Below are 24,191 nucleotides of genomic sequence, written 5' to 3'. Positions count from 1 at the left end.
TTAGGGAACCCACATGCACCAGATTTAAAGGCTGAATGGTCTGGGTCGGTTTCAACGAGACCGTGAGATGTTTATGGGATTCAGCTGTTACTGATAAATCGTCCTTGTTAATGTCCAGTCAGGAGCATTAAAACAGGTGTAATAAAGTTTCTTTTTTATGTTGGAGCAATGACAGAGTATGAAATGTGCCGTACAAATAAAACAGACTTGTTGTTGCGGCAACTAATTCAGCCACAGATGTTAATGTTTAGATGCAACTCATCTTATTAAAGTATAACGGCAAACAGAACATCTAACAGAGGATTACTGAAATCTCCTTACAAAACACAGACATGCCGACTAATGCCATGTCTACAGGAAAAAAAAAAACATAAAAACACAGCATTAAATTGTCCAACCTTAATATCATAAAAGTCTTTATTTACTGTCTTCTTGATGTAAGACTTTTAATAAATCACATTAACAAAATACAGTAGGATGTAGTAAAACAGTCCAGACCATTTTGTTGCCTTTTAGTCCTGGTCTGTTTCATGTTCTCCTTATTACAAATGAACACGCTGTAAATCACTGACTGGCATTGGTTGCACTTTTCTGGACCGTCATCCACCAGCATCATTATCACTTCATGGACTGACACCACAAGTTGCCCTTTAGTGCACCTCATGTTTCCCTGGGCATCATTATTTGAAAGTAGACCTCATATGTCAAACACCAGCCAGATGATTTTTGTACCGTTATATAGCACTGTATATATATCGTTGTGGGGGTTACTGTGTGACCCCTCTAATTAGCAGATGATGCAGAATATATCTGACCATGGGCAGCACATGATTTTGTGCATCTTTTACCAAGTGTACATTACTTCTACGTGACGGTCGGCGGATTTAGTTAATACTGTGGTCAGAGCAAAGACAGCAGGACCAAACATGTGTAGAAGAGAAAAAAATATATTGTCTTTCATTACTGATGTGGTTCATGGTCATTATGGCCTATTCATAGAAGAATCTATAACTGAGACACATGATTTTGCTCATTGTACATAGAGAATACTGTGATTGTGTATGTATAAAAAAGGTCTACGTGACCAGATATTATTCCATTATATAATAATGAAAAAGAAAAAAAAGGTATTGAATATCATCAACACACAAAACATTGTATTTTCCTGTCCTTGCTGAATACATTATTCAATCACAATGTAAATCAGAGAAATGTATGCAACCTTTTAATCTAATGGCATCAAGAAAGATACTTCTGTCGATATATATAAAATATGTTGGTGACAAGCTGCATCTGTTGATGAGTAACACACGCCTCGAAAAATATCTCAGATGATGGTCTAGCATGCTTTATTAGCATGCCGCTGGAAAAAGGGTTACCCACAGTTAAATCATTATGCAGACAAACTATAAGTGGAGATCATTTAGTTCTTTGCCAGTGTGATTCCAGAGATACTCAACAGAATAGAATGTAAAAAGTCACTGGAGATGGTTGACATCTCTGTTCATGAGTCATCAACACACGTCTCGTTATGGGTGTCTTGAGGCTACTATTATTATTATCAGACATATCACCACCATTATTATTACGCTGTAATTAAAGTTGATATCAGTATCTTTTTTTTTTTATCAACAATCTCTGCTGCTGCTTATATAAATGACATTGTAGTTCTATAAACATGTCATCACTGAACTGTCCCGTATAAACCTATAACTCCTGATCTCTTTCTTCTGTCTCTACCTCATCTCCCTCTTGTCCTTTGTGTCCCCCACCTCTCCCCTGTCCCCCAAATTTCCATTGTGTAAATTGTTGGGTTTCTCTGCTCCATGATGTTGTCTATGTATAGTGCCTTGAGATAATGCATGTCATGATTTGGCTATAAAATAAAACTGAATTGAATTGATTTGATTTTCGGTTTTAAGGTCACCATTGGATTCTCGATCTTTCCTCCTCTTTTAGCGCAGATGGGTCTACCATTTTTAGACTTAGGATGATTGGTTTTATGTTATGGTAATTCATTAAATTTTTAATTCCCACTTTGATAGTCTACACAGTGTCATGACTGATATAATGTCCATCATTTGTTTGCAATGTACCACACACTAAGGCCTCGCTGTCAACTGTTTTATTTTATAATTTATTAACAATATGAGTCTATAGCGCTCTTTATCGCTTTAGCCCAAGTTAGATTTTGAGTTGAAAGTTTTGCTCTAAATGAGGACAGAAGCTTTGCGTTAGTCGGAGGAGTTACCGTATAGTCGTGCTACGATGGCTATAACCACAACACCGTGTTTTTCCCCCTCTGTCACGCCTGCAGGACGTCACACTGGGAGCGTGGTTGAATCCTGAATTCCACCTTTGCTTTCGAAGGTCGAGATTGTGATGTCGCTTCGATCAATATCCGATGCATAATCAAGATCGTGACACCCCTACGTCTCGTCATATCGTGGTACATGTCGCCAGGTGTGCATGTACAAGGACCAAAGATGTCCAAGGACACCACAGAGGAAGCTGCCATGCTAAAATAATACATGCATGAAGTTTGCCAAAGACACAAGGACATTCCACAATACCACTGAGGTTTAATTGTTTGGGAGGAGCATGTAGCACTTCATAATGATACGGCAATGCTTGCCAACATGAAAACATAATCCAGGCAATCAAGAAGGGAGAACCGTGGATCATAATTTGGAGTAGTTTGCTGCCTCTGGTGTCTGGACAGCTTTACTTCATCAAGGGGAAAATGAAAAACTAAGTTTACCCAGGTATTTTACAGGATATTGTCAGGGTCAGGGCGTCTTACAGCTGAAGCTCAGTGGAAGCTATGGCAGGACACTAATGGTAAACACTGAAGTGAGTGAAACGCACATCAACTTCAAATAAAGAAAATCCAAACTCCGTCTGGAGTGGCTCATACAGAAACCAGACCAAGTACAGCTAATATGAAATCAGCACCTAATCGGTCACACCGCACATCAAGAGCTGAAAGGTCCAAATTCATCCTGAATGTTTGTCAGCTTTGATCCACGGCTACTGGACGAGGTTGTTGTAGGTCATCACTGCCAAAGGAGTTTCGACCAGTTTTATATCCTCAGTGTGGAAATTTGACAGGAAAGTTTAGAATTGTGTGTTTGTCACTGTTTGTTTGCACTTTGATGAAGATCAAATCACATTTTATGTGAGTTGTTGTTATTAACGCAGAGAACCATGTAATTCCACAGGGGTAAAACACCTTTTCTTGATTAGCTCGTTCCTAAAACTGCTAAAACTGTTTATAATTTGTTTTATCAAGTAATTAAATTAAAGGCGGAAGAATGACAGAATCATACAAGACCAGCAACAAAACAAAGCACAAACGGTCAAGGGCTAAGAAACAAGGAATCAAGTGACACAGTTAATCATTAATAATCATCACTAATAAAAACAATCATTAATAAAAACATCAAAGTTATAAAATACCCAAATGAAATATGTAGTTGATAGATGAATACATTTTAGTGGTGCGCAGTACATTAATGTGTACATGAGGGATATGTACCATTAATAGATATGGATAATGTATTAGATTAATAAATGGTTTAGAAACTTCAACCATTAAAAACCTGACAAATGAATAACATGAGGCGAAGGTTATTACGTATCATGGGTGCTCAATTCAACAGTTTAGTACAGGATGCTGTAAAGTACAGCCATGATGGGGGACGGCAAAAAGACATCCTTTAATCCATCCAGATTTAAATGTTTGAAGCCTTGATATTCATAGTTCCTTTGCAGTAGCTGTCAATCATACTTGTCTATTATCCTCTAAATGGGAACATAAGGTATAAAATTGACATGTTCTATTAAAGACGACTCTAAAACTATAGCAACTGAGATCATTGACATTAAATCAAGTCGGAAATAGGCTAAATTTCTCATTATAGTTGCCCCCTGATGGTTATTCAGTATATTCTTAATTCTAGGCTCTCTTCAACTGGCAAACCTAAGGACTATATCCAGTTTTTTTTTATATGGTCTATGACAGCAACATGACATCTTTTAGTTCTTGAACAAAACCAGCTTAATTAAGCAAGAGGTGAAAACTGAACCTACCCGTGCTGGGGATTGTCAGCCTCCCTCCCAGGAAGTTGAAGGTCCCATAGGAGGTGTTGGCCACATCACGGGGCAGAGTTTTGAAGTAACTCTGAGAGGACAGCCTGCTCACAAATTCAGCAGGGTCTGCGTTAAGCTTGCCATTGTGCAGAGTGTGTGAGCCGTTGGGGAGCGGGTCCAGCAGAGGCCCGTTGGTCATAGAAAACTTCCCAGTGGCATCATGGCGAGAGCGCAGTGTGCCCTGGTAACTGGTGGTGGTGGTGGTTAGATCAGGCTGGATCGTGAGCAAGTGGGAATTCTCTGTTGGAATAATAAAAGAAATAAAACAGACAAAAGCAAATGTGTGAATCTCCATGAGTGGCAATCGGGGTGTGTGTGTGTGTGTGTTCGTACATCATACATAGACAGACCTCACACTCTCTGAAGCTGTCGCAACAAACACAGAAAACTGAGGCAAACACAGAAAAAGACACATGGTGCAGGGAACAGAGCGCTCACACACTCTTGACAATACACAAACACAAATTCTACCCAAAGCCAGTCAATTCCCCTCCCTTTGCTCTCTCTCCAATTCTGCCAGTCTCTTTAGCAACCACACAATCAATTCCAAACACAACTCAGATACAGCTTAGCAGCCGGAATGCATAAAGGCTTTTTTCATGGTGAATCACAGGCGCTGCAGCCCAGTTCTCCATCTCAATCCAACTCAGACAGTTGTATTTCTATAACTCGCTGGTGAACCTAAGAGGCTCCACACAGGCAGTAAACAGAGTGGCTACATTTCCTGACAATGAGGCAGCGGCGAAACATAATGTATCAGGCAGCCAAATAAACAGCACGCACACACAATTCATCTGGGCGAGAATACAAACCACTTTGAACACATTCACACTGTCTCCACGACCACAAACAAACACAGGACCACTGGTACAAGTAGATGAGCGCTGCACGGTCATGGTGGGCAGATGGAGAGACCAACGAACACACAGAGGACGGTAGAACAAAGAATAGTGTCCTACTGCTGTGGGGGGGAGGCCTGCGTGGCCGCGGTGCCCACACACCTGGCTTGCTGGGCTTGATGCCCATGGGCTGGAAGCCAGTGGTGAGAATCGAGGAGTCGGCCACATCAGCATCCAGTCCCTCCTTCTTTCGCCGGTAAACCATCACCACCACGATGAGCAGGAGCGTCAGACACAGGGCCACCGCCACCATGCCAACGTAGAGCGCCACGTCTTCGGCTCCACTTACAGCTGCAATTAGAAGAATTAACATAAAAAACACAAATAGCAAACAGCAAATATGACAAACAATAACAAACTATGCTATTGTAGTGGAAAGTTGTTCTTTACTTAAAGCTGCAGTATTTTTGGGTGATTTTTGTTGTCGATGTTATTATTAATATTCTGCCTCCGTTTTGTCTTTGTGAACAGAAACAATGTAGCATTATTTGTATGCCGCGTCAAGCAAGACTATCAGACCTGCCTGAGAGAGTGTTTGTAAATACAGCAGCAGCATTTACAGGTTTTTTAAGTGGTAGAATCCTTCTCCGTGTTTTCAGTCGCAGTCTTGGGATGTCGCTGAGTGACATGACATCTAAAGATCTGTTAAACTGACAAACAGAGCGAATCGTGTGGAGCTGACAGACTTGAATCAGCGTAGTGTGAACTCATTTGACAATGGTTTGAAGGCAAATGACATTTGTGAAGTAAATCATAATTAAAAGTTATCCAGGTTTTTTTTTGTGCCACTTAATAAAAGTAATACTACTTTTACTTTTTAGTATTATTTCCACCTCTGGGAGGAAGAACCAAAGTTCACAGCACGTTTTTTCAGCATTACCTCTCTTCATATGTGCACTGGATTATATCTTATGCCTGAATGTTCTTCCTCTGCTCTGTCTTTTTCTCTCTTTCTCTAAGTACTCAACACCCCCGTGAGAGACAGTGGAAAAAAAGAAGAAGAAGGATTTGCTTATGAAAGTACAGTATGAAGATGGCAGACAAGCATCAATATGTGCATGCATTTGTGTGTATGTATGTGTGTGTTTGTTTTGCAGGAGAATGGGATTTGCACAGCTGTCTCCCTGGGCTTGGGAAATTTTGTACTGGAGGTGGAGGATGCTCCTGAGGCCTTTGTAGAGGCCCATTTTGCCAAGGAGCCATGGGGGCGTAGAGCTGTCAGCTGAACACAGCCGAGGAGGGGATGTGTTGAACAGTGCGGCTTTGAGGGACGGACAACAACGACAAAGGTTGAAGCGCTGCGAAGGCTGCCATGTGGCAAGGTGACAACAGAAGTATGAGGACAGAAGCAGGAAGAGTATACAGGAAATGTATACAAAAGAAAATGTAATCGATGAAGAGGGAAACAGCACGTGGTCGAAACAACACACAACACACATGATCTACATTTCAGCAATAAGCAAGCATCAAAAAGTTTCTATCAAAATAAACTGATTATCATTAGACACGGCACATTTTGATGAATATCCCCAGTGTGTCATTATGTTTTTTTCCACCCCCGTGTAATCAGACTACTTGACAGGAACCATGCTCAACCTTGGAATTGACAAGTTTTAATTGGTGTTATAAATCTGTGACATGAGAATGGCACAATTAAATTAGCGGAGTGCTATCAGTCATATTTCAGCAAGAAGATAGAAAATAGCCAAAAATGTCTTTGTTTCTTTCCTTGTTTGTTTCTTTGTTTCTTTTCTCACTTTGTCCTTGCTTACTTTTTTTTTTTTTGCTTTGAAAAATCAATTTCTCTGGACAAAGCTGCTTGACATACCCAAGTATTTAAGACAAATGCCGGAATCCATTTCATGGCTGATTATCTCAGTACAATCTGAAACCTTAAGTAGCGGGATTATATGCAGCCGAGCTCCATGGCGGTCCTTCTTAATGCTATGGATTTCTTGACATGTAATCAATAGTGAATGACTGGCTGAAGATAAACACAGGCGTGTCCGTGTTGTCCGTGACATTACACAGCACATCTGCACAGAACATACATGAAAACTCTCCTAACATAATATCCATCCATCCACTGTTCAACATGTCGACTGAGCTGGCTATGTCTCTCTCCTCCGACTCGCCTCCCTCTCTTTCTTTCCTCAGGGAAGTGTAGAGGTGAGTAATTGTAAGCAGCCAGGCTAAGCCTTACACCTTTTACAATGAGCTCCAAAAAAAGGGGAAGAGACTATGGCTGAGTCTCTCATTAAACTTCCCAAATCCAATTGTCTTGGTGAGTCAAAGGCCAGACGCAGCTGCTAGCACTGCAGTCTACTGAGAGATGTCTGGTCTGACTAAAGAGAAAGCAACACTCGTCTGTGAGGAGACAGGATAACTGGCTTCTGTTGATTGGATAAACATAGCTTTAGATTGACCAGTTGGTGTTTACTTTCTAAGGGCAAACCAAAGGCATATAGCCAGCCTCAGATGCAAAGATCAAGTATCTTGACTCTTTGTTATCCTTAGGCATGTACCATTCTTGAACCGAGACAATGAAGTCAGTCAATCAGACAACTCTGTTTCTCTCTCGCTCTCTCCCTCACTTCTGTCTTTAATCTCTAGTGGCTTATCGGGCAATCAGTGAGGGAAGTTTTATCTGACCCACCATGTGTCATAGCGAAACAATCCTGATGTGCATTGCAATCCTGGTCTCAGCTCCTCCTGGCCCTGCTTATTGATCTCCACTATGCCAGCCAATAATTGAAAGGACATCCATCACACTTTAATTGACATAACTAATCGGGTTTTATAATTGGATGGGCTTTGGACTTTGGTCCTTTTTGTAAAGTGTCCTCTCTCTTTCTCCTCTTCTCCACATTATTCTCCCTCGCTCTCTCTCTCTCTCTTTCAGCCGTCACTCCATCATTCATTTCCATCTGACATAATTGCTGGCTAAGAACTTTTGATTCTCTTTGTGTGTGACCTCTCTGTTTGATTGACACCTGCCTGTGGACAGTGTGTAAATGTCAGAGTTGACCCCAGGCAAGTGTCTGTTTGTTCGCTTCTTCCTGAGCCTTCACTTCTCCTTCTCCTCACACTCGCTCTGGGGTTGGCTGGTTAGGGATCACTTTCTGACTTGAGACGGCCCAGTTTGGACTTATAATTTATCTCCTCGGAGGCAATGTACCGAGCTCCTGCTGAAGTTTGGACTCTTGCTGCATTGACAGTCAGCACAATGTCTGCACCTGATAGTGCTCAACTCATTCTACCTTCTCCGTTCTCTCTCTCTCTCCTGCATTGATAAATAAAAGCTTTGCAGCCTCCTGCCCCTCTTCCCTGGGCATTTATCAAGAGACCTGAACATATATTTCATCCCATGGCCAATCCTCCAGTCACTTGCCTGAAGATGAATAACAGTGAAGTTCTTAAGGTCAGGGAAATATGGCTACTAAAACTCTCAAAGTGAGCGTGACCATTACTATCTCCACAATACAGTTGTCCCATCCTTCAGCGCTGCCTGGTGAAATATGGCCTAAAATAAGTGTTGAGCCGTTTTTCACGCAGGCTGTGACCTCACTCTGACAAACAAACCCATGACGAAAACATCAGCTGCTTTGCCACCAGATTAGCCTCCAAATTCAAAAGCAGACTGAAGACAGATTAATAGTTTTATAAGGCTTTGCATAATCATATGTGACACCCCCAAAATGGGATGCTGTTGCAAATTAAGTTAATTACCTTCATTACTCACATTAAGTCAGCTAATTGTGGTTATTTTGGCCTCATTTCCTGTGCCTGAGAATACAAGCACTGTTTTTTTTTTTTCTCACTCTCCTTTCTGTGCCCTCGAACACCTGTCTGGCATTTTGGCTGTGGCATGCTGCCAGCATATTTATTATTTCCATGCATAGATTTGCATTACTCCATCTTAGTCTCCACTTGTTTACTTTATGAAAATGATCCTGCCTGGGCCAGGTCTGTTTATTTTAGAGCTGTAGCACAAAGCACGGTGCGGCACAGTGATTCTCACACATACGATACCTAAAACAATAACCTCATCCAAAGTGTGCCATTTCGGTTCTAATGAGGGCGATTACAGATGTTTGTGAGGAGCTCAGAGAGAGGATGTTTTGTTGCAGAGTAACTACAGCTTACTCTGCAGTTGCATTGCTCGATTACACCGGAGGAGAAGGGCGCCTTTTGTTTCGGGGGGGGTTCTATCTCAGCTAATAGCCTGCAGACATGGTTGAAGTATGAGAGTTGCTGACAAGCCAAAACCATCTTGCTATTTTGCTTATTATAATACTTCACATAGCAATTGTCTATGGAAACACATCTGCTGGGAACAGATTGGGACAGGCATTCTTCAGAGACTCGTGCCTCGCTCCGTGCTGTCAGTGTAAATACTGAGTGACTCTGACGCACATGTGCATGCGTGTGTGTGTGTGTGTGTGTGTGTGTACAAATGGGAGAAACAATGACTGGCATTTTTGTGTATGTATCTTGCTTCTCTGGGGAGGAGCTGCTGACCTTTGATGATGGGCAGTCTAAGCTCCCTGGTTCACCGCATCAGCCTCACTATCGGCTGAGACACATGCAGACGGACACACACTTGCAGAGAGCGCTCACACTGTAATTTGTGTAGAAATGTATACAAAGTGCAACATTCACATACAGTAGCTCTTAGACTCTCACTCCCGCTCCATGCAGCAGTCCATGTGATGACGCAAATCAGTGCAAAATACATAATTCACTTAATTAATGCACTGACTCGTGTCAACTGCGCCCCCATTAAAACTGACTGTTTACCATGCAGAGCAGCCCAATAGCCACACTATTTTTAACATTCTCTTTATGAGATGCCACCCCGAGACTTATCACCTCGGGATGGGAAGCCATGATATCTCTCTGTCTTTGATATCTGTGGGGAGCAACAGAGCTCATGCTTCATGTCCATCTGGTCTGTCGCAGACTCGGCGTTGGCACTTTCCACTTAGCTCCCGGCTCTGGCTGTATGTACTTCATGTGTTCCAATCCTGACAGTTTGCACATGCCCCGTTAATGACACATGCGGGGGCACAGTACACGGAGCAACAGCTTAATTCACACAAATAAGAAAGGCAAACTGGCTTTGCAGATATTTATGTGTCTCTCAAATGATTGCACATGGAGAACAATGCAAGCACACACGCAGGTCTGCTACTGTATGTGTGTTTTCACGGTTCAGTCGCCCGCAGCACTTTATCTCACAGGTTGTGCTTTAATCACAAGAGACTCTGTTTCTCAGTTCTATTAATAGGTCGGAGAGCACCACAGTGCAGACACAGGTGAGAAGATTGTGTATTATCTAAGCAACAAGTCCCATTCCAGTCTTATTTAGCACTGATTGTCTAAAAAGGTGTGACTCCTCTGCTCTGTGTCATATATGAGATGACATCTTTCTTTTATGAACCTGTGCCCAACATCTATCACAGAAAGCTGACACTATAAGGAGGCATAAAACGTTTATTTGATCTAATAAACATAGGAGGATATATGTTTACTCCTCTTGCTCCAATGGAAACTGTAAAAAAAAAAAAAACATGTCTGGTGGACAAAAAAAAAAAATCAGCTTATTTAGGCCGATCATGTTCCATTTTGGTTTTCATGGATTATTTGTGATCTTTTATCTGATGAAGGTTGCAAGACTAAAGAGTAGTGCTTAATATTTCTTTATTATAATATTTCTTTATTATTCTTTATTATTGATTTCTAATATTAATTTTCTTTCCACTATGGCTTTGAGAAAGTCCCATTTTCTGGCTACAGCTCTCAAATGTTGTTGTGAACGCATCTATTGATTTACTAATGTTTCTTCGCCACTTATCAGCTCAGTTGTAGCTAGCAAATAAATAAATGAACTGATCCCGTTGCAGAAAAGCGAGTCGAGATCCTGTATCTTTACTTTTGTTTGACCGAGTTGAACACTGAGAGTATGGTTGACAGTATGTGGGTGGTAACACACTCACTCTGTGGACACTGCTCGCTGGTGCAGTTGAGCGACTGGAGGTCAAGCCCCTGGCAGTCTTTACCCCCAGTGCCAGGTGAGGGCTGGGTGCACTCCCTGCTCCTCCACATCGAACAGTCAGCGCCGCAAGCCGACCACTTGCTCCACTCACTCCAGCCTCCATCCACTGCAAAGACACATAACATAAAAAAATAAATAAATAAATAAAACTGCAGCATAAAAATACACAGCAGCAAAACGTCAGACTGATTCCATTCAAACCCATGTTTTAGTGGACGGGGGTGAAGACATTTTCTATAAAGCAAACTATAGCTTCATTTTACAGAGTGAACTGAGAGGTTCGGGTGAACAGTAATGTAAAAGCACTTGCTCATTTGCGTGTGATATGGGAACAACTGGTGGAATACAATGTTGCCATCTTGTGCAAATTCGCTTATTCAAAACAAAAAGCCTGGTAGGGAAAGCATGATAAAGACATGCAAATTTACTTGCACACACTAAAATCCAGGCGATGCCCAGGGAAACCAAAGCATGTAAAACTGCTGAGAAGAGCCACACTCTCTCTATTCTGCCATCTTTGTTTATTTTCAACATGTAAATCAGATGCAACTAAGCTAAACCCCATTAGTGCAAGGGTGAGGTGGAAGGTGCTGTGACCTGCTAGACCCAGCTGTCAACAAAACAAATATGTAGAGGCAGAATTAACCATAGGAAATTAGTCCTCCAGTCTACTGATGAACATGCACTCTAATGGTTGCCTCAGTACGAAATAGTCTCAGAACAATTTGAAACCTGTGAAAGAGAATATACCTGCCTTAGTTTGAGTTCTTTGTCAAAAGGCGTTACTGTGGCAACATGAGTTACCTACAGTGTATTTGAATACATGACCCAATGCAGGTGGTATCACCAAAGATGGCTGTTCATTGGACCTGCAGCCAGAGCTGTAACTTCAAACACTCCACCATCAGTGCGGGAAAATGAAACAAAATGGAAATTGGCCGGTAATGGTTCTGAGCGTTACCACACACACACACACACACACACACAGAGAAGCCATTTTGCAAAGGTGGGGGTAATTTGGCACTGTGTCCAGGGGTGGGGGGATTATATTGAGAGCGACACAGCAACAAGCCTGGGGAAGGTTGCCATAGGGCTAAGGGGGAAAAGAGCAGTAATGAGCTCTCATGGGGGACAAAAACGCCACTGCCTTGCTCTTTTTTCCCAAATGTGCAGGTAAATGGGACCAGAAGAGCATCACCAAAGCCTCTTTCTCTCACACACATGCAGACATACATGCACACCTCTATGAGCAGCAGCATCCCTCTTTCTGACAGACCTAAGGGCAGGAAAACCTTAGTGCTCATTAATCCTCGCAATAAAAAGTGCAGGGGGCATGACCCACAGAGAAAAGGTCTGACCTGCTGCAGGCCTAAGACTTTGGTTAATAAAAAATAAGTGAGATGGCGGGATGTTATACTCGTGATGGGATACCCTCTGTGTTATTGAATAAGTAAAGATCTCACGTGGATTTAGAAACAGTTCATAATTGGAAAACCAGCTAAAAAAACCCGCTGCGATTGCCTACCTGAGCTACAGGTGTGAGAATTAGCGCCCGCCACTACACTAGTCTTGTACATTTGTCCATATGTGTCCTAAAATGATTACTAGAGAATGTGAGAGCTGGGCTTTTGTGTGTGGTGTGTTGCTGACACAGCTTGGGCCTCTTTGCAGTCAGATCCATTTGGCAGAGAGAGCAGAACCAATCAGATAATTGTCCTTGTTTGGCACTGAGTGGACCCATCCCTGGGCCAGTGGGCTGATTATCCAGGCTGGGAATGAGAATGATTGAATAGCGAATTACATCCTAATGAATACATTATGTCACCCCTCAGTTTATCCACACCACTGTGAAACAAAGAGATGATGTCAACATCTGCCCTGATGCGGTGATGAAATTCTACTTCTCTTTCCCACCACAAAGCAAGACTAATGTCCATGCAAATAACATTTTCAAACACGGTGATTGCGGTGGAAACGAGCTGTGCCCATGAGAACGTGGATGAGGCACAATTTGCAGCAACACTGAAGCTGTGGAAAATCAAAGAAAGATGAAGATAAATAAACAGCCCTCGGAGGCCAATCTGACTTTAGACATGTAGCAACTATAGAAGCAGATGGGGTGTTTCACAGAAGCACAGAGCAAAAACTTTTATGACATTAATAAAAGAAGTGGAAGGAGATATATAGTGGTAAAATAAACGCAGCCAAGCAAGAAACACAACACTTTCCTGGATTTCCCTTTCTCATATTAAAGGCTGGAATCAGAAACAAACCTCATTATTTTTTCCTTTTTCCTTTTAAGGGATCCACACAAGAAAATTGTCATCCAAAGCTACACTTTTTCTTATCAAATCCCTGGAGAGAGATTGTTAGTGCTGGCTGCAAACGGCACCACGGCGGATTTTCAATCTCACAGCACCACAGGTTTTAGGTCAGGCAGGTCTCTGAGGAAGGAGGGTAATACAATAGCCAAATGGCAAGCCCCCATTTGGACATGTTGTTAAGGCGGGAAGAGAAAGAAACCCGACTATTCTTTACAAGCCAGTAGGGGGGCCAGTTTGAGTCGCTGCTGCTCAAAATGACAATGGCTGCCCACGGACCCCGTCCAAGATCATTGGACGCCCATGGTTTATGTGTCCTTGAGCATGAGGAGGGAGACAAACACCACTGAGACCAGCAGGCCGTCCCTCTGCTCCCACTGTCCTGTCATCATATACTGTACAAGTGCACAGTAACCACCTCTAATCCTGATGTTCAAAAGCTGACGTGAAGAAAAAGGCCACAGAAAACCAGACAGCGATTATATACCTGACACATTTTCCCTGGAAAAAAAAACAAAATTCTTTTTCTTACTAGTTGTGACACTGTAGATCGCAGGGGTGTTAGCGAATAAAGTCCAGTCTACTTGTGTAAGTTGACTGAACCAGTCAAGCAAACTGAAATGAGACAGACTGAGACGGGAAGAGGGTGAGCCAAAACAAATGGCACTGAATGAATAATAACAGCACTGATGCAAGGCTGTCACCAGATGGCCACCGTCTTTTCACAGTGAACTAATGTGTTTTTCTGTCACATTTATTAGCCATAGCCTTTATTCCTTGGATAAAATATGTAATCTGCAGAACAATCTCTGCTAATATCCAGACACACATACATGGTTACTAACAGAATAGAATTAGACATTTGCCTGCAGTGCAGACAGCAGACATATGGGTGTGAGCTTGCATTAGCACAACGCATACATGCACAAACACACACCTAAAAGTATGCACGCGCAAAACACACCAGCCTCCAGTCTGTTTATTTTCCATCTCCTATAATTCTCGTGACTCCTCTGGCAAGCCTGAGGGACCACTTCAATATTTAAATAATTCACACAAATTAGGAATTTCCTCAGGTTATTTACTGTTCTCGAACACATCAGACAACAGTTCCAGTTCAGTTCATTTGTGTATGTCTTTGTGTTGCTTCCAAACACTGGGGTCTAATGGTTGTTGTTGGCCCACGTAGTGTATTTTCAGTTGTAAATGCTGACATGATTTGACATTTTGCCCTGACTATTGGCTCGAAACCACAAGTCAGAGCACGAGAGGAGTCAATGGAGAGGTGTGGGCTGGACTGCAGATTAATGTTGGTTACCTTGGCAATGATGAGATGGAGACAAAGGAAGAGGAGAAGGCAGAAATTGAGATTAGGCTCTTGCATAGTTTGTCCACTTGTGGTAATGATCTGCCCTGCTCTAAGCCTCCGGCTTTAGCCTCAGCAACCGCCTCCTCTTCCATCTCCTCCTCCATAGCACCCTGCATCTCTCCCAGCATGGAGCCCATCTGATCTGCCACATAGGCCCCTGCCAACTCTCATTAAACACTTTGGAGACAGACGAAAATACAGATGAACCTCTCTAGCTTCACACTTTCCTCATGAGAGGTGGGAGCTCACATTTAGATACAAGACACTTCGTGCTTAGACATGTGGAGAGTGAACATGTGCTAGTGAACAAGCCAAAGTCGGAGATGTCAGTCTGTGGATTCTTCTAAAGTATGTGTGAGAAGCCTCTGTGGTTTTAGATAAGTCAATGGTCATTGGCATTAAGAATGTACATATGTACCTAAAGTGTATATGTGTGTGTGTGTGATGTAGAGAGAAATTACAGCCTCTGCATGTTGTTGTACCAAATTTAACGTGATCAGTTTCCAGTGAAAATTCATTCAGTCAACAGAATCTTTATTCCCCAATGGAGCGAGTACAGCAAATCCATCAGTATGTTTTAGACAAAGCAGAAACGGACTGCAACTGCAAATTAAACTGGATGAGCAGCAAAAACAATATTTTTTCTTTCTCTGTAAGCCTCTTCAAAGATCTAATGCTGTACGTTAAATGCACCAGAGAGCTAATAATCAACAAAGCATCCAAGTCTAGATAATTAATGAACTTTTGAAAAAAGACCAGCATTAAATCATGCAATTTTTATTAAGCAGCTCAGAGAGAAAGGCACTGTAGAGGAAAAATGCATCTCAAGGCTGACTAAGAAAAAAAAAAACCCCACCACTTCTGAATCCAAATGTCAACAGAGCCTGAATAAATAACATGATGTCTATTTGCAGGATTACAGCTCAAGTCTCATTCTTCTGAAATGGGGGGGAAAAAAAAAAAACACCAACGCCTGTTCATCGGATATCAGAAAAAAACGGTGACGACTATCAGCGCTGTGATAATTAAAGTTGTTATCCAGTATTCAAGGATGCCGTCTGCTGGGTTTCTCTCATTTGTCTCCTCTTGCTGACCATGCGTGACTTTTATCCGAGAGCTTCTATTCAGGCTGATGATTCATGTATGTGTTATTCATGTAACTGATGAATCAAAGTGAAGTTTCGGGATGTATCTGGGGGTTGCAGTTTCTGGACTGTGTGTGTGTGTGTGCTGTATTTGTTTCCTCTTTCGGATATTTTATGGCATAAACACTGACCTTGTCAGAATCAGTAGTTCTCATGGGGCCAAAACCTGGTCCTAATGAGGCAGAATTTCATTTCTGAGGAACTGGTTAAGTTTTCAGGTTTAGATTTTAATTGTGGTTCGGTTGAGGTTTCGGGTTATGTATTAACTGGTTATGGTTACGGTTAGAAATGATGCTTTGTTTAGGCTGTTCAAATGAATGGAAATCAATGCAGTGTCCTGAGAAGAATAGCTGAGCAAACCTGTATGTGTGTGTGTGTGCGCACGCGCGCTGGGTGACAAATGGTGGCAGAAGTCACTTCATCTTGGGGGCTTTCAGAGACATGTCTGTGAGTACACAACTGAGCCACTGTGCCACTTGTGATTGGAAACAACAACCCATCATCATCCCCAGGCTCTGGCGTGGCGGACTCTGGCCTTGAGGGGAACCCTCTGTGTTTGCCGACAGCTGGGGCTGTCTATGCCGCTGATGCTCAGTTTGAGACAGGTAACGAGAGAGAAAGGGAGGCAGAGCCCATAACGGGGCTGATAGAGGTGTGAGCAGGGTCACGTCGCTGGAGCATCTCTCATCATGACAAAAAAAAGGGGAGTTCTTTCATTCTCTGCAAACAGCGTTCACAGAGCTCAATGCAATTTCTGTCACTGCACCTTAAGGGTTGAAATTACACACTTTCTCCTTGCGGGGCAAGAGAAAGATAGAAGAGGGTGGGGTTCAGTCTAACAATAGCAGCTTGGACTGACAATCTCTTTAAGCTCATAGAGGTCAGTATCCTGCTTTGCTATCAGGGGAATGTCAAGAATCCCTGGACACCCCTGTGATTGCATTATTGTTGCTGCGATGATAATAAATCCAAATCCATGTGGAAAGAGTCCTCACGGAGCATCACGCCTTTCCCCATCTCCTCTGTCTTCCTCCTTCTACTGTATTCTAGCAGGCCATGTTACTTACACTCATGGTTGACATTCCAGTGATGTCTTAACATGGGAGATGTGTAACACAACACCATGATTCAGTGAGGAAGATAACCTTTGTTTTAGACAGAGAGAAGCTGCCACTGCCAGAGGTGTTCGATTTCCCTTTCTGCTATTTACCGAGCGTGGGAGATTTCTCCTGCGGTCAGCATGGCTGCAGTGCCTCAGCTAGAGAGTATGTCCACAGACTGATCTGCTGACAGGCAACAGCCAGATTTCGTACACACTCAGGCATTTTTTTTTCCTTCTCTCTCGACTGTCCTGTTCTCTGTCTCACTCGAGGCTTTGTTCCTGCCATCCTTACACTGTATCTGATTCCATCTGTCTCTATCTCTGCCCGCACCTTACACCTCCCGTTTTCTCTCTCTCTCTTGCCGTCTCTCCCTCTGTCAGGGGGCTAATGTGGGACTGCAAATGAAGCAGCTTGACTTCCATCTGAGGCTTGCAGGGATCGATATGTGTTGCTCAGTATCAGGCAGGGCAATCTGCCTCTCTGATACTCTCACAAGGGAGAAGGGACAGGCAAATGAAACACCCTCGACTCCTCACACGTAAACATGGCACACAGGCTGCCATAATTCAGCTTTTTATTGCCCATATTTACTACGTAGCTTGAGCCGCAAACAATAACAAATGTACTAGCTGGTCTGACACAGTGCCATGGCTGCGACCGTGTCTCTTAAAGTAGACAGTTGTCCTGTATAAAAGCAGGATCTGTGTGCAGTGCGGAGGAGAAAGAGATATGCGAACAAAGTGCCATGATAATAAATCACTCTCAGGATGACGCTACAGTGAGGACTAATGGACTTTGACGTTGCTGTGTAAGCAGTATAATTACAGGCAAAAACAGAAGCACTAACTGCTAAGAAAAGATGCAGAGGTGTAGGTACAAAAGGGCAGCCAAAATAAATATGAATTGATGACTTCTAGATGCAGAGAGAGAAAAAAAAAAAAAGAGCAAAGAGGAAGCCACAGGAAGCCAAGCGCCACAGGACAAACAGGGTTGTCTGGGAGTTACCTGGACAGGTGGCCACACAGGCACTTTTCTGGACGTTCTGCCCCTCACAGGATGTGCCTCCATTCAGTGGCGTGGGGTTGGTGCAGCTCCGACTCCTCTTCTGCCAGCCACGCCCACACACAGCACTGCAGGACGACCAGGTGGTCCAAGTGGACCAGCCGCCGTTGACTGTCAGACCAGCGGGGAGTAAGGGGATGGAGGGGTGAGGGAGGGAGGGATGGATGGATGAAGGAACAGAGCAGCCAGGATTACCCGACATGCACTAAAGAAAAGAGGTGTGTAGCGCTACAATAATTGTGACTGCTGTTACACCCTTTGGACCAGCACTGCAAGGTGAACAAATGGAACAGCCAGAGCAGAGGGGCCTGATTCCTCTGTCCGAGTTGTATTAGCCGACTGCAGTGGGAGCAAAATGGTTTCATCCGGGAGCAGAAAATAACATGACAGCTTGCCATCCTCGACTCCGTCTTTGAGGAAGACACAGTTGCTGCGAGTGTAACTATGGACATTTTTCCTCCACTTTTGCCATGGTAATGCTGGGAAAATTACACAAAGCACGAATAGTCTTTGAGTTGCCAACACGCTCCTTAAAATAAATGGAGTTGTTCAAGTACTTCAGGATGTGTCCTTCACACGTCTACCGATGATTTCACCATTACGTGTCATTCTTCACAGTCAAGTATTCTCTGAATTGTGGGGAACACTGTATAATTTATTCCTCTATTATATTTGATCGACCCTATTAAAAAGTCTACCTGCTGAATTCATATATTTTGCTGTAGCAAGGCTCAGGTTCTGAACTTTATTAGTGCAAAAAAAATTATTGGCATATAATTCATGCAATATCGCTCGGATCAAGTTAATTCCAACCAGCTCCATTCGGCATGTACTGTGTTTGCCTCCATTTACATGAGAGGGTGGGTAGGATTCCTAATTTATTGACTTGAACGGCACTGTCGTCCCTTCTCTGTACACACTCCGTTTCTAATTCCCTCTCTCCTGTGCTTGTCGTGGCTGAATCATTTCCTTGCCCTCTCTATGCGATTGATTGCCCGCCATGGCGAGGTAAATTACCAGGCAACTCGGCCCCTGATTACCTCTTAGCACAGAGTGCAGTCTCACTGCCAGGCCTTGTTAAAATGCATCGCTGGCCCCCTGTTGAACCCCCCCTTTGAAATGTAGTGGTTATTATCACTTGCTACAGCTAGCCACATCACCTAGCCTGCTGCACTGTGATATTCTCTATGATGTTTTTCAGAGAGTTTTTTTTTTTTTCAGAAAAAATAAAAAAAAACATCTTGTTTAATGATTCAGCCTTAATTAACACTGCAGTACTAACACAGCCGTCAACACAAAGCATGATGGGAGGACATAAAACTGCACATGCACGCACCTGAGCTATTCAGACTTTCTTGGATCCAGGGGTGAAAATGAATATTTGACAATATAAAAAAAGGCAAACAATAGAAGTGGATCTATGCTCTTGTCATTTCAACTGAGTACGTTTGTTCATCTGCTGAAGAAGTCCTTCACCAACAAACTAATCATCCATAAGAAGCACTGAGAATAATTGAGCTCTTTCAATTTTTTGTCAGAGGCTGGATGGAATTTGTCATAATGTGTTATTTGAATTTCTTTTGGCACTATAGGACAAGTCTTTTGAAACAATTCACCAAGAGGAAAGTGCATTTAATTTCTTAATTGTATCCCCACCGCTCCGAATGCTTTCCGTACACGACCCTTATGTTTGACACTTGCTCATGTTTTCTGAATTGGAATTCATGCCCCACCCTAAACTCCGCTGAGATTTCCTCAGAGGTTTTATTGGCAGAGACAGCAAAATATAAGCTGCAATTAATATTCAAGAAGCTAAAGTGTTAATATGAGAAACGCGCAGATGAGTTTGATCTAATAATTCTCATTGACACCACCATTTCACAAGGGATGAAATTACTTTTGAATACATCATTGAAAGAATAACAACATTTTCCTTTCAATGCATTTTGTGCGTTTGAAAATGATATTTATGACAGAACACACCGCGTGGCAGCACAACGTCGTCACCAACCAGGTGTCAGACAATGCGACTGATTTCTTATATGCACAAAGTTCTTTTCATGGTGCGTGAGATTTCTCCCGTTTACATGGCACAGCTGAGAAATAGTACACCAGGCTGTAACATATGCATAACTTGAGCCGTGCCAGAACTCAAGGAACCCACTGTGATAGAAAATATGTTTTTTTCTCCGCATTTTAATAAAGGTCAGTCTGCTTATCAAGCCAAGTCATTATTTACAGTTTGCTGTTCATTACATGTTTTCCTCTCATACTGGATTCACTACAGAGGAGGGGGAAGATGGCAACCCTGAGATCAGACACTGCCAGCTTTGGCAGTGTCTGGCTGCCAGTAACATTTAAGTTGTGCTAATTAATGTGCAGATATCTCTTTAAGTAGTTATTTATGATGATGTGATTCTTGGCTCAACGGAAAACGGAATAATATATGCATACTCTCACCATATGTCACATACGTGTAACACTGCATATCATTCAATATATGCACGGTCATTTCCTGGTTTTCAATAAGCCAGCCTGAGTGCATCTAGTGAGCTGTCAGCCAAAGATGTTCCACAGTCAGAAGTTACCAAGAGTGTTTAGCAACAAATTATAGAATTTAGTGGAGGCTGTGCTCAGAGGCACCCAGCAGTGCTCTGCTGTTGTCCCTGAAACTTTAATGCCTTTTTCTTTTCAGGCCATGTTGAATCCCTCAACTCCTATAACTACTGGAAAAAAAAAAAAAAAACTCACAAAATACAAGTTTCCCCTGAGCAACAACTGACCGGAAGTGAACTGGCTGGCTTATATTTTAGCCGAAGTTTGACGTGACTCTCTGTGCATATGCAGAGAATAATACGGGAGCATTGGATGACAGAGAAAATATGCAGTCATAACAGTTTACCTGAGCTTGAATATCTTAAAGCTCCGAGTTCAGACCTCTCTTTAGTCTCTGCATACATACGTGGACTTGCTGCAAAAAGAGGTGATCACCTACCATAGACAAGGACTGTGGCGGAGTTGCTCTTGCGGCGGGCAACAATGTTTTTGGCCACACACGTGTAGTTGCCCGTGTCTGCCAGACGGGCCTTTCTGATGACAAGATTGTGGTCAGCCGTGATGAAAAAATTGGGGTCGCTTGCTGGGTCAATCAAATCCTCGTTCCTCTGCCACTCCACCTGAAAATGTTTTAGTGGTCAAAAATTCACTGCATCACAACAGAAACCTGTTCCACCTACAGTGAATAATGCAGTCGATGGCAACAAAAAGGTGAGGTTCTCTATTTCTGAAGCAATCGAACATACAAAATAAACAAATGTGATGGAAATGTTTTGTTTTTTTACTCTATTTGGTCTTCATAAACATAAATTATCCAATATTATTTGTATGTTGTGTCCTTCAACTGAAAAAAAACAGGCTCTACTATCAGACGTGACTGTGAGTACATGAGCAGTGCAGGGCAGCAGGGGCATGTGTTTATTCTGTCAAACTACTAAAAAATCAGGTTCTTTGGGGCATTAGAATTCACTTTTATGGGTGCTTGTTTGTATTTTCAGTTATATAAACACCTCCTGTGGAGCTGATAGGCTTAATCAGCATTGTGGGAACTCATTCGAAAGTGGTTTGAATGTATAAATTCTTTGTTGTGGTGGAAATGCATATATATATATATATATGTGTGTGTTTGTTGCTGGTCTTAAGCGAAACCAATCATGCTTTGTATAGTTTCTGTGCCCTCTCTCAAAAGCCCAAACTCCTGTTATTCCTTTTTTTTTGGTGTACTCTCAGATTGGCTTTCTTGTTTTCTTGCTCTCACTTGACCTTGTCCTGTCTCGAAAGGAGCTACAATACGGCAGCATTGTTGTCCGCATTACTGCCAGTTGCGATGCTGCAAATAATTGGGGGCCTTCTACTCTTGTTTTCCCCCATTGTGACTCTTGCTCTGATGTTCTTTTCTGCCAAACTATGGATGGCATGTTCCTTCCCCTTTCCTCTGCAAAATGTACCTCCACTGTATAGCTGTGATTGGCTGGTCTGCTGCCTCTGGTCTCTGAGCTGGCCTAACCTCGTCATGTGTTGTTATTAGAGCAGTTAGTGCGTATCTGGGACCAGAGGATGCAGCAGAGGAGGTGAAACAGCTGGTCCCAGTCTGGTCCTCTAAACATTGACACACACACCACATGAGAAATGTGGAGAGAGATTATGACATGAGCAGGACAATGTACTGCATGAGAGAATCCCTACATGGAGAGATGGCGTCAAGATGGAAAATAAGATAGGGAGAGACTGAGACAAATAGACCCATTAATTATGAATAGGCCTTTATAGATGTCAAACGGGGAGTGAAGCCTCCAAGCCTAGCATGAGTGATGTGACAAGATGATGTGATATACGGCTTCTTGGAGATGTAAGAGAGATAATAAATCAATAATGGGGAATAATTAGAGGTGTAATTTATCCAAACTGGGTTGGTTGTTCCCAAGTGGAGTAGCAAGAGACACCAGGGAGCTGAACCAGAGAAACTTTCTGCTCTTTGTCCTCCTGGTGAGGAAAAGGTAAAAGGATGCTAGATGTGGGCCTATAAATATCTTCTGTATCTGTGTCTCACCTCGGCTTGTGGCACTCCCTCGGGGGGAAGGCAGCGCAGTAACACCTCCTGGTCCAATGCCACCTCTTTACCCTGCGGCTCCACCTCAAAGTTCTTTCTTAGGTCTGGTGGAAGAGACACAACCAATTAGGACATTAGGTAGCGTTTGCAAGGCTTAAATGAGATAGCGCTGTCCACAAAACCTGGCCCGGTGATGTTTCTAAAATTCAAACTCTTAAAATGTTCACCCATGGCCTCACTGAGCATGTCGCACTCCACTTGGCCCCTAAGCCATACGGGGATCGGTGGCACCAACCATGTTGCTTATTACAGGCTGCCTGGCTGGTTCAGAGATGCTTGTCTGCTGCCAGAGGGGCTCGGCATCAAGCAAAAGCAATTGCATTACCCCTCACTCCGCCTCTCCCCCTCATTCTCCTCTCTCCAGCATCCGACAGCCTCCAGCTTCCATCTGTATGAGGGCTTGGAACAGCCACATGAAAACAAAGCCCCGAGGCACCTGGACAAGAGCTCCTGTAAGCCTGGCTGCCTGCATGGGGCTTCACATTACGTCTCATTGAATACTCTTACTGTTTCACCAACTCCACGCTATATATTTGTCTGTTAGCACTGGCTGGAAATTACACAAGTCAAATTGAGAGGCTGGTGATCGCTGGCAGGTCGGTGCAAATTCAAAGCTCAGGTTCCGACTGACTTTAAAGCAATGTGTTATGTCTGGTAGATTGTGTCATGTTTTTAATTTCGGAGCCCATGTTTACAGATTAGAGTGTTCACAGAGAGTTGAAACTCAAAAATAGCATCTCAGACGCATCTATTGATAATGATATTGACATTCTACCAGTGTCTACATAAGTGTCTAGGCTCAATCGGAATACTTACTATTATGTTCTAATTTAATAATTATATCAGGTGAAGGACATTTGTCCATTTAAGTCATAAAGTCATAAACATATCGGTGGTGTGGGGAGACGCGCGAGTGAGACGGAGGAGTCGCTGCACACGCCGCACATCAGCTGTGAACCAGGCCTTATTGTGTGTCAGAGGTTGAGGACACGACTGTGAGCCGGTGAATCCCTTTAAACAGATGTTGAGCCTGTCGTGACTGATCATAGTGAGAGAAGCATTAAGATGGGCAGACATTTTCATGACATTCAATTTAATCGAAGCCGAAACAATGGAACTAGAGGAGACAAGGGATATAACAGTTCTGGAAGGCTGCAGTCTATGTGACTCCTTTTCTAAGCATGCATGTATGTATGTACGTATGTATGAATGGGTGTGTGTGTGTGTGTGTGTGTGTGCACATGCATGCTTATCTTTCCATCGGATAATGAAGGAGAGCTTTCAAAAACGTGCGATGCTTGGAGCCGGCGCTTTGTTCGCTTCAGTCGGGATTAACGGATAATTATGTGAGAATTAATAGACAGAATGTTTTAAAATACATAAATGTAAAATGGCTTCTCCTAATAAAGCTTTTGA

General features: G+C 42.8%; 1 protein-coding gene across 1 annotated transcript in view; it reads right to left on the bottom strand.

Annotated features, from left to right (window-relative positions):
• LOC122778791 (netrin receptor UNC5A-like) overlaps positions 1-24,191 on the bottom strand; it is a 114,263-nt gene that overhangs the window by 6,000 nt on the left and 84,072 nt on the right. The window contains exons 4-9 of the mRNA XM_044040888.1: positions 22,716-22,819; positions 21,105-21,285; positions 18,053-18,220; positions 11,051-11,215; positions 5,154-5,342; positions 4,093-4,392 (exon numbers count right to left, since the gene is read on the bottom strand). Coding sequence (XP_043896823.1) covers positions 4,093-4,392; positions 5,154-5,342; positions 11,051-11,215; positions 18,053-18,220; positions 21,105-21,285; positions 22,716-22,819 — 1,107 coding nt within the window. The remainder of the gene's footprint in view (positions 1-4,092; positions 4,393-5,153; positions 5,343-11,050; positions 11,216-18,052; positions 18,221-21,104; positions 21,286-22,715; positions 22,820-24,191) is intronic.

Source organism: Solea senegalensis, linkage group LG12 (assembly GCF_019176455.1).
Source record: "Solea senegalensis isolate Sse05_10M linkage group LG12, IFAPA_SoseM_1, whole genome shotgun sequence".
NCBI classification, from domain to species: Eukaryota; Metazoa; Chordata; class Actinopteri; order Pleuronectiformes; family Soleidae; genus Solea; species Solea senegalensis.
The sequence above is the reverse complement of the archived record's forward strand: the minus strand, read 5'-3'. Positions and strand labels throughout refer to the sequence as shown.